The sequence below is a fragment of the Ylistrum balloti genome, unplaced genomic scaffold (assembly GCF_031769215.1).
Source record: "Ylistrum balloti isolate Yb309-2 unplaced genomic scaffold, AGI_CSIRO_Ybal_v1 Utg370448, whole genome shotgun sequence".
NCBI lineage: Eukaryota > Metazoa > Mollusca > Bivalvia > Pectinida > Pectinidae > Ylistrum > Ylistrum balloti.
Window position 1 is genome coordinate 1,470,762 of NW_026782298.1, and position 19,617 is coordinate 1,490,378.

General features: G+C 36.5%; 1 protein-coding gene across 1 annotated transcript in view; it reads right to left on the reverse strand.

The window, feature by feature from the left end:
• Positions 1-9,358: 9,358 nt before the first annotated feature.
• Positions 9,359-19,617, reverse strand: part of LOC132554867 (methylcrotonoyl-CoA carboxylase beta chain, mitochondrial-like) — a 30,878-nt gene continuing 20,619 nt past the window's right edge. Inside the window, exons 12-17 of the mRNA XM_060219190.1 lie at positions 17,808-17,884; positions 16,043-16,109; positions 14,175-14,331; positions 13,542-13,656; positions 12,815-12,900; positions 9,359-9,617 (exon numbers count right to left, since the gene is read on the reverse strand). Coding sequence (XP_060075173.1) covers positions 9,500-9,617; positions 12,815-12,900; positions 13,542-13,656; positions 14,175-14,331; positions 16,043-16,109; positions 17,808-17,884 — 620 coding nt within the window. The 3' untranslated portion in view covers positions 9,359-9,499. The remainder of the gene's footprint in view (positions 9,618-12,814; positions 12,901-13,541; positions 13,657-14,174; positions 14,332-16,042; positions 16,110-17,807; positions 17,885-19,617) is intronic.

A 19,617-nucleotide genomic window follows, 5' to 3' on the forward strand; every position in this document is an offset into this window, starting at 1 on the left:
AATAATTACAATAACAAACTTTACCAGGCGAAAAGAAAGATGGGCGTCTGTCGGCCATTTTACATTTCTGATCAGTCCCAAAATCAAACGGGCACAACTACTGACCAAGTGGAACCTGCATATGAATTGTGAGAGAGACCCATCCTCTACTTCATCTCGGCTATTCTGTGAGAAAGATTCAACAAATTTTCTCAAGAAATAAATATAACAAACTTAATTGCAAAAATCCAAGATGGCTAATCGCTAATTAAGCTAAGCGACATTTCCCTTAGGTCAATAGAGGAATAGACTATGACATACTCACAAAAACATATTTCACACCATGACGAAACTTTAAAAATGCATTCAATACTTATAATAAATAAGAAATAACTAAAATGTGAATAGGACCCGAAAATTGTTTTTGACAGATAAATATCAGGACATTAACCGATGGAGTGCGCTAGAGTGGAGGGCCCTGGCGTGAGGGCCCTGGCGTGGAGGGCCCTAGCGTAGTGGGGTCCTAGTGTGGAGGGCCCTGGCGTGGAGAGCCCTAGCGATGTGGGACCCAAGCGTGGAGGTTCAGATCACTTTATTACATGTGTTCTCAACGTTTACCGATGGAGGGTGCTAGCGTGGAGGGTATTAGCATGGAGGGTCCTAGCGTGGCGGGCCCTGGCGTGGAGTACTTTAGCGTAAAATTAGCGTAGAGGACCCTGGCGTTGAGTATTCTAACGTGGAACTAGCGTGGAGGACACTGACGTGGAGGACCCTAGTGTGGAGGACCTTGGAATAGGGGGCCTAAGCGTGGATGGCCCTGACGTGGAGGACCCTAGCGTGGAGGACACTGGCGTGGAGGGTCTTAGCGTGGATGGCCTTGCATGGTTGGTCCTGGCGTGGAGGGACATAAAGACATGTATGAAGACGTCTTTATCGTCCCTCAACATCCCACCGGAAAAATCGAGGAAAGCAGTCCGACGTCAACATTGTCTTTTGTCGTTTTGACACCTATTACAATCTTGCATAAACTCATCTACACACACAACTGAAAGCTGTCTCTATAATTATGTCCACCCTGCTAGAATTTTGACAGGGAAATGTTGCCAGCTGTTTACAAACACAAATTTGAAAATGGACCCACGCATTTCTGAAATATCACGGTTTAAAGAAATGTTCGTTTTTGGCTTAACGGAATTTAAAACAATATAGAGAGCGTTTCAAGGACAGTGACCGATAAGGTCATATGAGATTTAAGCTCTCAGATACGTTTGGTTATTTTCTGTGCGTTACTATATTGGTTCTTTGCTGACTTGAGTCGGTTTGTAAGATATCCCAGTACGGCAGAATGCCTGTAATTGACGGTAAATATGTATCGCTTTTAGGCGATAATGTTCTCAAGGCGATGCCAAACTCTGATCAGATGGAAATCAAAGTGACGCTGTAATTGAATAAAACAAACCGAAAAAAACCCAAACAAACAAATTTTCTCAATATTAACATTAATCTACATTTCCGTTAATTAAGTATATGAAATTGTACGATCACACGACCAATAGAATTTGTCCAGCTGGATCGCTATATAATTTACTGCTATAGATAACGTTGTTGTACATTCATGGTACATTACGGTAAATATATTCTTATGGCAATGCGGATTTCTTTATACAAAATGCGGGGAACGGCGTGATTTGATGTACACTTGTCATAAAGTTATAACAAAAAATCACTTTTATCACTGGTGTTGCTGTGTAAGTCTGTTTCTAAATTGCACGTATTTTTTTCATCATGAAGAACCAATGTAGTTTCGGTTTACGTATATAAACCATCGACAAAGCATACATGCAATGTTGTTAAGATACATTTAAAAAGTAAAACTTTGAAGTTTTAATTTTTACGTTGCCCTAAAATGTGTTTCTGAATTCAATAACCAAACAATAAAGATAAAGGCTCGGTAAACTGCGCATAAAACAACAAAATGTTGTCATCAAAATCCAGAAGAGGTCTGAAGTTAATAAACGAACAGAAATAATAGTTACATACTCATTATGACACATTTTATGAACAACATTCACACTAACCTCTAGATGTCAGAATATATTGCCTAAAGAGGATCCCAAATACAATCTCGTAAGAGGTCCAATACGGAGTCTTTAACTTCAGGAAGTAAATAACAACAACGGAAATTCCCAGAACTATAATATAACCTGTAACTGAATATGGAAACCTCTACAGAGCGACGTACCGTGCACCTGTAACTGAATATGGAAACCCCTACAGAGCGACGTACCATGTACCTGTAACTGAATATGGAAACCCCTACAGACCGACGTACCGTGCACCTGTAACTGAATATGGAAACCCCTACAGAGCGACGTACCGCGAACCTGTTAATGGATATGGAAACCCCTACAGAGCGACGTACCACGCACCTGTAACTGAATATGGTAATCCCTACAGACCGACGTACCGTGCACATGTAACTGAATATGGTAATCCCTACAGAGCGACGTACCGCGCACCTGTAACTGAAAATGGGAACCCCTACAGAGCGACGTATCGTGAACCTGTTAATGGATATGTTAACCCCTACAGACCGACGTACCGTGTACCTGTAACTGAATATGGTAACCCCTACAGACCGACGTACCGCGTACCTGTTACTGGATATGTTAACCGACGTGCTATGAAAATGTAACGTTTTGTGGGAACCCCTACATACTGCTGTATCGTACAGATGTAACTGAATATGGTACCCAGTCCAAACCAAACGTTGAATTGTACTACGCGAGAATAATTGAGGATGTCACGCAGAACATTTGCATACTCTCTTTTTGGCAAATACATGTTATTTTTGGTAAAAGAAAAAAATTGTAAAATTATTAACGACCACTTTCTTTCCTCTGATTGGTCAACCTGTGTTTTAATTTCCTTTGACATTTCTGCTGATACGGGCTTCCGTACGTCTTGTTGCCACACAAGGTAATATTGGATACCAAGAATCTATAGGTTTTCACTGAAGCTGTTGTGATTTTCTCGTTTGATATATGTGTGTTTAGAATCAATATCATCGACTGTGTGAAGCATTTTAAATTAGTGTAAATAATTTACTAACCAACTAACATTGTAAGTTGCTGTAAATTACACCTGTTGTACACCTGCAGTGTATTGGACATGATTTAGGCATGCATCATACATATATATAGATTGTCGACTGGTTTCGTGGAAGTGTTGATGTATACACATATAGGCCACATTGTGATCGGTTACTAGCTACGTGTACTTTAATTTACACAATTTGTGAATTAATTGTAAGGCGGTGGAAATGAGAATTATCGATATGATAATCAACATTCTTCAGTACAATCAATTACATTAACTGTCCTACAGCCGTGACGATGTATACATGTAGGTCTAGCTATACGTTCCTGGGTATATATTTGTCCCTATATCTATGTTAATGTGTCCTACAGCCGTGACGATGTATACAGGTAGGTCTAGCTATAGGTTCCCCGGTATACCTTTGTCCCTATATCTATGTTAATGTGTCCGACAGCCGTGACGATGTATACAGGTAGGTCTAGCTATAGGTTCCCCGGTATACCTTTGTCCCTATATCTATGTTAATGTGTCCTACAGCCGTGAGGATGTATACAGGTAGGTCTAGCTATAGGTTCCCCGGTATACCTTTGTCCCTATATCTATGTTAATGTGTCCGACAGCCGTGACGATGTATACAGGTAGGTCTAGCTATACGTTCCCCGGTATACCTTTGTCCCTATATCTATGTTAATGTGTCCTACAGCCGTGACGATGTATACATGTAGGTCTAGCTACACGTTCACGGGTATACCTTTGTCCCTATATCTATGTTAATGTGTCCTACAGCCGTGACGATGTATACATGTAGGTCTAGCTACACGTTCCCCGGTATACCTTTGTCCCTATATCTGTGTTAAAGTGTCCTACAGCCGTGACGATGTATACATGTAGGTCTAGCTACACGTTCACGGGTATACCTTTGTCCCTATATCCATGTTAAAGTGTCCTACAGCCGTGACGATGTATACATGTAGGTCTAGCTATACGTTCACGGGTATACCTTTGTCCCTATATCTATGTTAAAGTGTCCTACAGCCGTGACGATGTATACAGGTAGGTCTAGCTACACGTTCCCGGTATACCTTTGTCCCGATATCCATGTTAATGTGTCCTACAGCCGTGACGATGTATACATGAAGGTCTAGCTACACGTTCACGGGTATACCTTTGTCCCTATATCTATGTTAAAGTGTCCTGCAGCCGTGACGATGTATACAGGTAGGTCTAGCTACACGTTCCCCGGTATACCTTTGTCCCTATATCTGTGTTAAAGTGTCCTACAGCCGTGACGATGTATACATGTAGGTCTAGCTACACGTTCCTGGGTATACCTTTGTCCCTATATCTATGTTAAAGTGTCCTGCAGCCGTGACGATGTATACAGGTAGGTCTAGCTACACGTTCCCCGGTATACCTTTGTCCCTATATCTATGTTAAAGTGTCCTGCAGCCGTGACGAAGTATACATGTAGGTCTAGCTGCACGTTCACGGGTATACCTTTGTCCCTATATCTATGTTAAAGTGTCCTACAGCCGTGACGATGTATACATGTAGGTCTAGCTATACGTTCCCAGGTATACCTCTGTCCCTATATCTGTGTTAAAGTGTCCTACAGCCGTGAGGATGTTTACATGTAGGTGTAGCTATACGTCCCCAGGTATACCTTTGTCCCTATATCTATGTTAAAGTGTCCTACAGCCGTGAGGATGTATACAGTTAGGTCTAGCTATACGTCCCCATGTATACCTTTGTCCCTATATCTATGTTAAAGTGTTCTACAGCCGTGAGGATGTATACATGTAGGTCTAGCTATACGTCCCCAGGTATACCTTTGTCCCTATATCTATGTTAAAGTGTCCTAAAGCCGTGAGGATGTATACATGTAGGTCTAGCTATACGTCCCCAGGTATACCTCTGTCCCTATATCTAAAGTGTCCTACAGCCGTGAGGATGTATACCTGTAGGTCTAGCTATACGTCCCCAGGTATACCTCTGTCCCTATATCTAAAGTGTCCTACAGCCGTGAGGATGTATACATGTAGGTCTAGCTATACGTCCCCAGGTATACCTTTGTCCCTATATCTATGTTAAAGTGTCCTACAGCCGTGACGATGTATACATGTAGGTCCCCGGTATACCTCTGTCCCTATATCTATGTAAATGTTGATTTTAAGACCATTTTCGAGCTTTTCAGCATGTAAAAGTCATTTCTGACAAAATTGCAAATTTTTTCAAGCAGTGTTAGCTTGAAAATTTTCAAAAATTTAATTTAAATCTTAAAAGCTAAAATACCAAATTTTCTTCATGTCTCCATAGTTTTTACGAATATTTCTGCCTTTTCAACATTTTCCATCTGTTTTAGGCATTGTCAGCTTGCGGATATTGAGATATTCAATTCATCAAAATACATTTTTTTTGAAGCATTGTCAGTTTGAATTTCCATAAAAATTGGAAAAAAAATCCATCTTGAAATGTTGATTTTAAGACTATTTTGGTGTTTTTCAGCATGGAAATGTAATTTCTGATAAAAGTGCAAATTCTGTCAAGAATTGTCCGCTTGAAAATTTTCAAAAATTAAATTTCATTTTTAAATGATAAAATACCACATTTTCTTTATGTCTCTATAGTTTTTATGACTATTTCTCGCTATTTCGACATTTTACATCAGTTTGGAAGCATTGTCAGCTTGCGGATATTGAGGTATTTAAGAACTCTTCAAAATACAAATTTTTTGCAGCATTGTCAGATTCAATTTTCCATGAAAAATTGAAAAAATCTGTATTATGCTTGAAATGTTGATTTTAAGACCATTTTCGTGTTTTTCAGCATGAAAAAGTCATTTTTGAAAAAAGTGCAAATTTTGTCAAGCATTGTCAGCTTGAAAATTTTCAAAAATTTTAATTCCATTTTTAAAAGCTAAAATATCGCATTTTCTTCATGTCTCTATATTTTATACGACTATTTCTCGCTTTTTCGACATTTTCCATCATTTTGGAAGGATTTTCAGCTTGTGGATATTGACATATTCAAGAGTTCTTCAAAATACAAAATTTTTGAAGCATTGTTAGCTTGTTTTTTACCACATGTTGGAAGTTGAAGTCTTACAAGAAGTGATGATTGTAATGATGAGTCTGGATATTCAAGACATTTGAGTGAGAAATGCAGTCGGAAATGCAATGTAGACTGACGGAATTTTAAAAATTTCAATTCATAGTGAAACCGACCTAGTTTTTGACTGGACAAACCAGAATCATAAGAGATGTTTGTGTTTCTGATAAGACAGTGACAGGATTTTTTAACATTTATATAGTGACCAAATTTTACAAGCACACAAGGTTTGAAGTCAAATTTATACAAGAACTGATGTTATCTTGTGTGTGGAGTTCTGTGACTTTTAGATGAGAAATAAGCCTGTAGAAGGGTAACATTCTTTATGCAGGAAGAAGAACCTACATACATTCAGCAGGTTGTGAGGGTATAATAACTTTCAGAGCAAGGAAAATATATATTTTTTCAAAGAAGAGAAAAAATGTTCCTGAAATTCTGTTTTAACATGAAAACCTATATATACTATGTGCTTATAGCAAAAATCCAGAATGCTGAATAGCATACACTCATTGAAATTGATGTTACTCTTAAATTACCGACACCAACGCATAGAGGATTGAGAGGAGACATGATTCAAGTATACAAACTAACACATGGAGGATATGATAGGGCTGTCGCTGAGGATAGCAAGAGGGCACAGTCTTCAACTATTAAAAAGAAGGAGCAGACTTAATCTGAGGAAGTATTCTTTCTGTGAACGGGTAGTTAACCACTGGAATTCACTTCCTAATGCCGTTGTAACGTCACCAACAATCCAAACTTTCGAAATCCTGATTGGATAATCATTGGAGGCAAACTGAACATGTTTATAATCATGAACTATACAATAACACACTGATCCATATTCGGGATGCTAATTCTTTTTAACTCTGATATGGATATATAGGCTTGTTAAACCTGTGTCCAGTATATCACTATTATTATATTGCTTTTGGTCTATAAAGGTAACAAGTGACCCAAGGGCCTTAATGGTTACCTTAGTTACAATACTGTTGTTGTCTAATACCATTTCATAGAAACAAACTTGTTGATAAAGAGAGATAACCTGAACTTGTTTGTACATGTGATGCAAATGTTGACTGTATATAACATTAATTTGCATCTCAACATTAGCTTTGAGTTACAAAATATTAGTCCTACATGGACTATTGCATGCTAATTGGTTCTATTATATCTAGTTATTGAAATTTGAGTTAATTACCCCTTTAGGACCTCTGGAGGTCAGCCAAGGTCAATACATGCATATCATCAATCTGTCATCTTATAGTACAACTCTGAACAAGTTTAAACTATTTCCACCTGAAAATAAAAAAATAATATTCTCATATAAGATTCTAATTTATCTAGGTACTGAAAAGATTTTTGTAATTTACCCTTTTTTGGCCCCGTCCATCAGCCCTTGTGGTCAGCTATGATCAATATGTGACATCATTAACTACCAATTTTAATGAAGTTTAAACCATTTCTAAAAGAAAATGAACAAATGATGTTCAAAACTAATTTCCCTATATATACATATTTTGTATACCGTAAAAACCCACGTAATGTCCGCATCTGTGTAATGTCCGCACCCCTTTTCTGACACAAAAATCTGGGGAACAAACCCACCTTCCATGTAATGTCCGCGGGTAAAAAATGCAAATTGAAGCTGCCGATTTCATTTCACGTACGCTAATGTCGTAATGGCCGAGAGCATGTCGCATTGTGTAAACTTACAGGTACCATTCAAGAATTCACTTAATTGTTTATAACAACAGTTATTCTAACATAATGGTACGGTAAGCTTCAGTATGACAAGTCCTCATTGCGATAATTGGTGTTTTGATATATAGCAGTGTTATAAACAGCTTGGGTCGTCTATCACCTCGAGTGTGATTGACAGCGTGTGATTAGCCAATTAACGGTAACAAGTGACCCAAGGGCCTTAATGGTTACCTTAGTTGACAACCATGTCTAATACCATTTATTACAAACCTTGTTGAGGAAGAGAACTTCAACCTGAAGTTTGTACATGTGATGCAAATGTTGACTGTATATAACATTAATTGGATCTCAACATTAGCTTTTGAGACATCACGTCTGATTATTTATTTACATGTAATATTCCATGTAATTGTTATTTATTGTTATTTTGTAAATTTAGAATGAAAATGTTGTGTTATTTTGATGCTCATGGGGTATGCCAAGGGAATACATGCATACATCAACTGTCATCTTATAGTACAATCTGAACAAGTTTAAACTATTTCCACCTGAAAATAAAAAAATAATATTCTCATATAAGATTCTAATTTATCTAGGTACTGAAAAGATTTTTGTAATTTACCCTTTTTTGGCCCCGCCCATCAGCCCTTGTGGTCAGCTATGATCAATATGTGACATCATTAACTACCAATTTTAATGAAGTTTAAACCATTTCTAAAAGAAAATGAACAAATGATGTTCAAAACTAATTTCCCTATATATACATATTTTGTATACTTTATCCTTTCCCTGGGGGAAAATGTGAGACCTTGGGTCATAAAATTTACAATTTTGGTAAAGCATCTTCAATACCTTTTCATCATGAAGAGTATTTCAATTTCAATGAAGAGTATTTGATTCTGCCAAACTTGGGTTTTTCGACGAGTTTTGAAATGTCTAGCAATTTGACACTTTTTGGCCCCACCCATCAGCCCCTGGAGGATGGGGCCATATAATGTACAATTTTGGTGAACCTTTTACCATGGTAGGTTTCATTGAAATTGAATGCCCAAGTTTTCCAGAAGAATTGAAAAATGTTAAAAGTTAAAATGCTGGACCCTGGATAAAATTCAATCACAACAGGCCCCACTTGTATAAAACAACTCAACTTGAGATTTCCTCAAGTCGAGATTTTCCTCAGCTGATATCTCCTCAAAAACGGCTTGTATAAAATTTTCTCAAGGAACAGGAGGAAGGCATCGGCTAGGATGTCCTGAAATTCCTTGAGGAATTTTCATACAAGATATTTTCAAGGAGATATTAGCTGAGGAAAATCTCGACTTGAGGAAATCTCAAGTTGAGATGTTTTATACAAGTGGGGCCAGGTCACCATGAGACTATGCCTTAGGTGACCTGAAAATTTCGTAATTCAAATGAAAACGAAAATAGATTTCCAAGATTTCTATTTTAATTTGTTCATGTGTCTTCATCTTCATGTCACTCAGGGGCCTTACACACTTTACATAAATCTTCAAATAGAATGTTGTAAACAAATGATAAATTAAAGATGGGATCTGTTGATGCTAGAACAAATTACGACATCTATCTTCTTCTAAGTCAAAACATCACTTCACATCCTAAAGACCCCAAACAATGTCTTTTCCTGAGGAGCATTTAAGGAAGCACTGATGCTGAGTCCGAGGACAGTACGTGTGTCTACTGGATCTATCACGCCATCATCCCATAGCCTGAAATATCAAAAAAGAGTTCATATTCCTGACTTAAACTTAAAATATCAAACACAGTTTTGTCACTGAGTGACAACTGCCTAAAATATGAAACATAGGGAGAAGAACAAAAAACTACCTGATACTGGAGAAATACAATCACCTTACCTGACACTAGAGAAATACAATAATCTTACCTGACACTACAAAAATACAATCACCTTACCTGACACTAGAGAAATACAATCACCTTACCTGACACTGGAGAAATACAATCACCTTACCTGACACTACAGAAATACAATAATCTTACCTGACACTACAGAAATACAATCACCTTACCTGACACTACAGAAATACAATCACCTTACCTGACACTACAGAAATACAATCACCTTACCTGACACTACAGAAATACAATCACCTTACCTGACACTGGAGAAATACAATCACCTTACCTGACACTACAGAAATACAATCACCTTACCTGATACTACAGAAATACAATCACCTTACCTGACACTACAGAAATACAATCACCTTACCTGACACTGGAGAAATACAATCACCTTACCTGATACTACAGAAATACAATCACCTTACCTGACACTACAGAAATACAATCACCTTACCTGACACTGGAGAAATACAATCACCTTACCTGACACTACAGAAATACAATCACCTTACCTGATACTACAGAAATACAATCACCTTACCTGACACTACAGAAATACAATAATCTTACCTGACACTACAGAAATACAATCACCTTACCTGACACTAGAGAAATACAATAACCTTACCTGACACTACAAAAATACAATCACCTTACCTGACACTACAGAAATACAATAACCTTACCTGACACTACAGAAATACAATCACCTTACCTGAGATTTGAGAAATACAATTACCTTACCTGACACTACAGAAATACAATCACCTTACCTGAGATTTGAGAAATACAATTACCTTACCTGACACTACAGAAATACAATCACCTTACCTGACACTACAGAAATACAATCACCTTACCTGACACTACAGAAATACAATCACCTTACCTGACACTACAGAAATACAATCACCTTACCTGACACTACAGAAATACAATCACCTTACCTGAGATTTGAGAAATACAATCATCTTACCTGACACTACAGAAATACAATCACCTTACCTGACACTACAGAAATACAATCACCTTACCTGACACTGGAGAAATACAATAACCTTACCTGACACTACAGAAATACAATCACCTTACCTGAGATTTGAGAAATACAATCATCTTACCTGACACTACAGAAATACAATCACCTTACCTGACACTACAGAAATACAATAACCTTACCTGAGATTTGAGAAATACAATCATCTTACCTGACACTACAGAAATACAATCACCTTACCTGACACTACAGAAATACAATCACCTTACCTGACACTACAGAAATACAATCATCTTACCTGACACTACAGAAATACAATCACCTTACCTGACACTACAGAAATACAATAATCTTACCTGACACTACAGAAATACAATCACCTTACCTGACACTACAGAAATACAATCACCTTACCTGACACTACAGAAATACAATCACCTTACCTGACACTACAGAAATACAATCACCTTACCTGACACTACAGAAATACAATAACCTTACCTGACACTACAGAAATACAATCACCTTACCTGACACTACAGAAATACAATCACCTTACCTGACACTACAGAAATACAATCACCTTACCTGACACTACAGAAATACAATCACCTTACCTGACACTACAGAAATACAATCACCTTACCTGAGATTTGAGAAATACAATCACCTTACCTGACACTACAGAAATACAATCACCTTACCTGACACTACAGAAATACAATAATCTTACCTGACACTACAGAAATACAATCACCTTACCTGAGATTTGAGAAATACAATCATCTTACCTGACACTACAGAAATACAATCACCTTACCTGAGATTTGAGAAATACAATCACCTTACCTGACACTACAGAAATACAATCACCTTACCTGACACTAGAGAAATACAATAACCTTACCTGACACTACAGAAATACAATCACCTTACCTGACACTACAGAAATACAATCACCTTACCTGACACTACAGAAATACAATCACCTTACCTGACACTGGAGAAATACAATCACCTTACCTGACACTACAGAAATACAATCACCTTACCTGACACTACAGAAATACAATCACCTTACCTGACACTGGAGAAATACAATAACCTTACCTGACACTACAGAAATACAATCACCTTACCTGAGATTTGAGAAATACAATTACCTTACCTGACACTACAGAAATACAATCACCTTACCTGACACTGGAGAAATACAATCACCTTACCTGAGATTTGAGAAATACAATCACCTTACCTGACACTACAGAAATACAATCACCTTACCTGACACTACAGAAATACAATCACCTTACCTGACACTGGAGAAATACAATAACCTTACCTGACACTAGAGAAATACAATCACCTTACCTGACACTGGAGAAATACAATCACCTTACCTGACACTACAGAAATACAATCACCTTACCTGACACTGGAGAAATACAATAACCTTACCTGACACTACAGAAATACAATCACCTTACCTGAGATTTGAGAAATACAATTACCTTACCTGACACTACAGAAATACAATCACCTTACCTGACACTGGAGAAATACAATCACCTTACCTGAGATTTGAGAAATACAATCACCTTACCTGACACTACAGAAATACAATCACCTTACCTGACACTGGAGAAATACAATCACCTTACCTGAGATTTGAGAAATACAATCACCTTACCTGACACTACAGAAATACAATCACCTTACCTGACACTGGAGAAATACAATCACCTTACCTGAGATTTGAGAAATACAATCACCTTACCTGACACTACAGAAATACAATCACCTTACCTGACACTGGAGAAATACAATCACCTTACCTGAGATTTGAGAAATACAATCACCTTACCTGACACTACAGAAATACAATCACCTTACCTGACACTGGAGAAATACAATCACCTTACCTGAGATTACCTGACACTACAGAAATACAATCACCTTACCTGACACTACAGAAATACAATAATCTTACCTGACACTGAAGAAGTACTTTCTGGACATTACAAATAGCTAATTAAGTCTTACCTTGCACTGGAAAAGTAAGGATGACCCTCTTTTTCATATTTTTGAATGACTGGAGCCTTAAGAGCTTGCTCCTCTTCCTCTGTCCACTAAAAATAAAAAATGGATTATTTCTGGTAGATTTGGTTTTCACAATGTTTGTGTCATATTATACCGATAGTTTTGGTTGGTAGATTTGATTTGATGTCTAGCAAGCTTTCTGTTTTTAAAGACTATTACTACTGCTATTACAATCAGGTCTTGTAATTTGCTTCCAGATTTGAAATTATTTTAAATATATAATACACTGTTAGTTGAAGCAGGTTATATCCTGTAACAAACATCTCTTTGGCCAAATTTTCAAAAACGGAAAGGATGTGTAGCATACAGAAAAGAAAAGGAGAAATGCTCTTTGTACTAGGAAATGAGTTTTTTAAAAACAACCTGCTTTTAATTGATGTCAATATTTCCAATAATCTAACAACCAATCAGTACACACCGTAAACTTATAGTGAGCACATGTTAGCTGCCTTTATAACTGACTGATCATGTGATCACTATCATCACTAAATATATCCAAATATCACAACAAAAAAAAATAAATCTGGGAGGGAATTGCAAAAAATGGGGAATTTCGCTATCACAATGCGAGACAAAATTCAGAATTTAATATTTTGTAGGGATGTATGGCAAATATAGACTATAATGGACAAATGGAAATCTGAACAGCCCACCATGTTGCTTTGCCTACCTGTTTGCCTTCTCGATGTCGCTGTTCTCGTGTAATCTGAGCCAGCACGTTTGCTGCTTGTTCTCCTCCCATCACAGAGATCCTGGAGTTGGGCCACATGTATAAGAACCGAGGCCTGAATAATGAATGATTATTATGAATTAAAAAAACTCAACAAGAATCAAATTGGCCTTCGTAGTCCACCTGTTACTCGGTGCATTCATATTCACATTATTGACATTCATCTGAAGGACCTACCAGACAAACATCATGACATGAAGACATTAAATTAGAAGTTATTTGAATGTTTTCCCAAATGTGACCTCTCGTTTACCATATTGCACTAAAACCTAACATTGCTACCACCAATACAAATCTTGATAGCCCTTTCTTTATATTTGTTGAGTATATATACAGTTGTGATAGAATGTCGAACAATAAAAAATCTAATTCTAAGTAAGGTTTATAACAATGCCAGATTACAAAATCATTTTCTTATTCAAATATTGCAAACTAAGTTGGAATGAAAATTACAACATTGAAATGGTGCAACTTGATATTTGAATGGTTCTTCCTTTCATTCCGAAAGCTGATATCAAATAATTTGAGAAAAAACTATCCAGTAATTGAGTAAAAAAGACGCTAAACCCTTACCCATAAGCTCTACCACACATTCCGTAATTGCCTGCTCCGTAGGATCCGCCAATGATCACTGTAAACTTCGGAACTTTAGCACAAGCCACGGCCGTAACCATTTTAGCACCATTTTTAGCGATACCGCCTGCCTCAGCTTCTCGACCGACCATGAAACCTGACATCAATAAATATAAACTATTTTGATAAATAATGTTCACAGCTGATAGCTTTCCAGTGAATTTGATCAGAAGAAATAAAACATAATTCTAGTAATCTACTTATATCTGGTGTACAATGATATCTACCCTACTTATATCTGGTGTACAATGATATCTACCCTACTTATATCTGGTGTACAATGATACATATCTACCCTACTTATATCTGGTGTACAATGGTATCTACCCTACTTATATCTGGTGTACAATGATACATATCTACCCTACTTATATCTGGTGTACAATGGTATCTACCCTACTTATATCTGGTGTACAATGATATCTACCCTACTTATATCTGGTGTACAATGATATCTACCCTACTTATATCTGGTGTACAATGATACATATCTACCCTACTTATATCTGGTGTACAATGGTATCTACCCTACTTATATCTGGTGTACAATGATACATATCTACCCTACTTATATCTGGTGTACAATGATACATATCTACCCTACTTATATCATATCTACCCTACTTATATCTGGTGTGCAATGATACATATCTACCCTACTTATCTCTTGTGTACAATGATACATATCTACCCTACTTATATCTGGTGTACAATGATACATATCTACCCTACTTATATCTTGTGTACAATGATACATATCTAACCTACTTATATCTGGTGTACAATGATACATATCTACCCTACTTATATCTGGTGTACAATGATACATATCTACCCTACTTATATCTTGTGTATAATGATACATATCTACCCTACTTATATCTGGTGTACAATGATACATATCTACCCTACTTATATCTTGTGTACAATGATACATATCTAACCTACTTATATCTGGTGTACAATGATACATATCTACCCTACTTATATCTGGTGTACAATGATATCTAACCTACTTATATCTGGTGTACAATGATACATATCTACCCTACTTATATCTTGTGTATAATGATACATATCTACCCTTTTTAGTGTCAGGACATCACTGGTAGACAGAACACTTCACACTCTCTCTTGTTAGTGTCAGGACTACACTGGTTGACAGAACACTTGATGCTTTCTCTTCTGTATTGTCAGGACATAACTGGTAGAGAGAACACATCACACTCTCTCTTTGTTAGTGTCAGGACATTACTGGTAGACAGAACACATCACACTCTCTGTTAGTGTCAGGACATAACTGGTAGACAGAACACATCACACTCTCTCTTGTTAGTGTCAGGACATCACTGGTAGACAGAACACATCACACTCTCTCTTTGTAAGTGTCAGGACATCACTGGTAGACAGAACACTTCACACTCTCTCTTTGTTAGTGTCAGGACATCACTGGTAGACAGAACACTTCACACTCTCTCTTGTTAGTGTCAGGACATTACTGGTAGACAGAACACATCACACTCTCTCTTGTTAGTGTCAGGACATTACTGACAGACAACACTTCACACTCTCTCTTGTTAGTGTCAGGACATTATGATAGACATAACACTTCACACTCTCTCTTTGCTAGTGTCAGGACATAACTTGGTATTCTCTCACCTTTATTGTTAAGACATTACCGATAGAACACCTGGTGCTTTCTCTTCTTTTGTGTCAGGACATAACTGGTAGATAGAATACTTGATTTCAAACATTTTTGGATAATTGGCTAGATAGGAAACATTTTAATCAAAACATTAACAACTTACCAGTAATGTTCTGTAGAAAGATGAGGGGTATATTCCTTTGGCAGCACAGTTCAATAAAGTGGGTACCCTATAATGTAGAAAAAAATTGACCAAATATTCGTCATTTCTTCTTTCAACATATTAAGAACAATAATTCTAAACATTGTCTTATCATGACAAATGTATACATGATCCTAGTTTTAATGCAAGGAAAGCTAAGCTCAAGACAGAAAATGTTTTAAAGGGAATTAACTCTATAATTGAGGGGTCTTGGGCCCTGCCTTTGTTGCACTGCATCTTTCTTTTGTATGACTAATGTATACATCACATTTCAATATCTTAGTTTAAGTGCTGACAAAGAAACGCCCCAAACACAAAATTTTAAAAAAGGGCAAACAACTCTATCATTACGGGCTTGCAATGCACTGTACATTGTCTTTGTATGATCAAAGTATACACCTAGTTTCATTAACCTAGCTTATGTTCATCCAAAGTGATGCTCTGGAGAAGATATTTTGAACAAAGGGCAATAACTCTGTAATTGAGGGTCAAGAGTCCTGAATTTGGTACACAGCATGTTGTATTAGTAAGATCAATAAGTTTCATGATTCTTTCTCAACTCTGGGCAAAGTTTTACTCCGAACAAGAAAGAACAAACAAATGGAAAGGGAAGCAACTATATGTCCCCTTGAAAATATCTGGATCTATTTAAAAAAAATAAAAATGAAAATATTACATAATGTAGATATTTAAGATATTAATTTCTTCCTGTTGTTTGTGAGTCAGTCATAAGGAGTTCGATTGATAAGTTGTTTGTGTGACAGTTATAACATATTTCTGTGACAATTATAACATATTTCTGTGACAATTATAACATATTTCTGTGACAATTATAACATTTCTGTGACAATTATAACATATTTCTGTGACAGTTATAACATATTTCTGTGACAGTTATAAGGTGATGGTGTGTCTATCATTAATATATTTGTTTATTAATTAAAACTTGTGGTACTTTTCCTTTAAAAAACTTAAGTAATTTCCCCCTTCCCATCTAGGGAGCACTGATATACCAGTACAGTTCTGAATTTTTTAAAGTTTTGGCCCTTTATGAATTTTGTGAAATTTTTTCATAGTTCCTGCATTTCCAGTTGTGGGGATTTTTTAAAAATATTCTGAATAATTTACCCCTTTCAAGGTCCCTCCTCTAGCTTCCAATGGAAAAAGGGGCCAGACCCCTTTAATTTTACAATTTTAAATTGCCTTGCTCCAAATATGCATGTGACCAATTAGGTTTTCTTTAAAAAAAAATAGCAATGAGGAGGACAGATAGATGATGGATGGAAGGTGATTCAAACTGCCAATCATTTGATGATGGTGAGCTAAAAACTGGATGGATGGTTTACAAGAAGATGTTAAAAATATACTTTTTTGAAATATAACACTATTTCACACTTCGTCCCCTTCCCGGGAGGCAGCTACACTTGATGTAGGACAGCTCTGAATTTTTATAATTGCTGAAAAGATTTTTAAAAAATTTGAATATTTTGCCCCTTTTGAGGCCCCTGCCATGGCTCATTAAACAGTTTCTCAACCAATCAAAAGAGCAGAAGGTCATTTATCATGAGTGCCATACATTAAACCTTTATCCAACCATTAACACATCTACATAATGGTCTGAAAATAGAATAACACAAGGTATTGAGGTAGAAAAGATGTTATTGTCAGTTGTAAGACGGTTTTGTACCTGTTGCTACAGCTTAAGGGGTTTATCAACTGGTCTTACCTTCAGAGCAGACTCAGAGAAGAGCACGCCATTGTTGCCTATGATGCCAACGGGGTAACCCCAAAGACGGGCAAATCCTGCAGAAAAAATCACATTATCAAACCATCAGCACATAACTTGTCATTCACAGAACTTTGCACAACACAAGAAATATCTTTTCAATCTTTTGATTGTAAATTCATCTTAGCCCTTCTAGAAAACAATAGTTGCATTGTTTTCACTTTTATCTTAAAGGTTTTAAGATTTTTTTTTGGAATTGGAAGTGAATAACTATGATGTCAATTTTTCAAATTTTAAAAATTTTATGATTCAAAATGAACACATCCAATCAATTTGAATCAATTTCACAACAAACTTATGATGCCAACACTCAGATCTAAACAACGGCAGTTATGATCTGGATTATAGGTAAATGTCATTTCATCTATTTTTTCTCTCTCAAAATTTGTCAGGTTTCGACTGAGAAACACCCTTTACCAATTATCATGCTTCTTCAATTTTGGTTTACCTGAAGAAATTTTTTTTTACCGATTTTGACAAATCTCACCACTTTGACAATAGTTCAAGGTCATTTCTTTTCGCAAACTTTATCAAGATTAAAATTAGAGAATATAATGCTCCTAGGCCTTATGGATAATCAGAAGTTGTTTAAAGGTTTTGACAAACTGGAATCCTTTGAATATAGTCAAGGTCGTTTTTTTTTTTTTTTTTCGTAAACTTTGTTGGACTTCGTCATAGGGACCTTTAATCCTTATATCATAATTCTGCACCTTCTGGTTAATCAGCAGGACCTTAAATATCAGTCCTGTAATTTCTGATCGAACATTAATCCTTGCGTTTATATAGGTGCACAAATGGAGGTTTAAATTTATAAAGAAAGAACTGAACTTCAAATGAAGTATACTGTATGACTGCCAGGAACCGAATGCAAAAAATACACGATAACTACCACACAAATGCAGATTAATAACAAGAGACCGTACAGGTCAGATGACTTAACAAGAAGCCCATGGCCCTTAATGGTCATCTGACATAAAATTCAAGATTTCAAATTTTGAACTTGAGAAGAAGTCGAAAATGTGTTTTCAAGATGGCGGCCATGATGGATTTTGGACCAAACGGAAATTAACAAACTTTGGTCAGGATCATGTCACGATCATTTCAGGTAAGTTTCAGCTCAATGAGACGTATAGAACTTGAGAAGTTGAAAATGTTTATGACGGAAGACGTACGACGGACGACGCCAGACAAAAGGCGATCGCAATAGGTCAGCAGACCCTTTGGTCAGATGACCTAAAAATACTACTTTGTTATTGACATTTCACTTTAAGAGCAAATACATTTACTGGATATACTTGTACATAAACAAACCGTAAGTTTTATTTCATTTTACTGTATACAACGTTACGGTGCTGTACATCTATTGCTATGCTTCAGTGAAGTTGCCACGACCCTTCACCTTTTCGTAACCCAGCTAAGTGTTATTGATGTTATGTTATAGTATAGAATGTCAGTGAATATGAATTTATTGATTTTTATTTCAAAATATTGTTAAGGAGACTTGTTAGTGTTAAAGATGTGAACACAATAGTCATGTTTCTTTAGTTATGTGTATGAAAGCGAGGCGAGTATCCATGCATGTGCTGAAATGATGAGTGTTTTCACAATTCATGTTTCTTTAGTTATGTGTATGAAAGTGGGTGAGTATCAACGCCTGCGCCGAAATGAAGAGTGTTTTCACAAATCATTTTTTTGTTTTATATTCATACTAATTATTGTTTATTTGAATACAAGATATTGTTAGAGAATA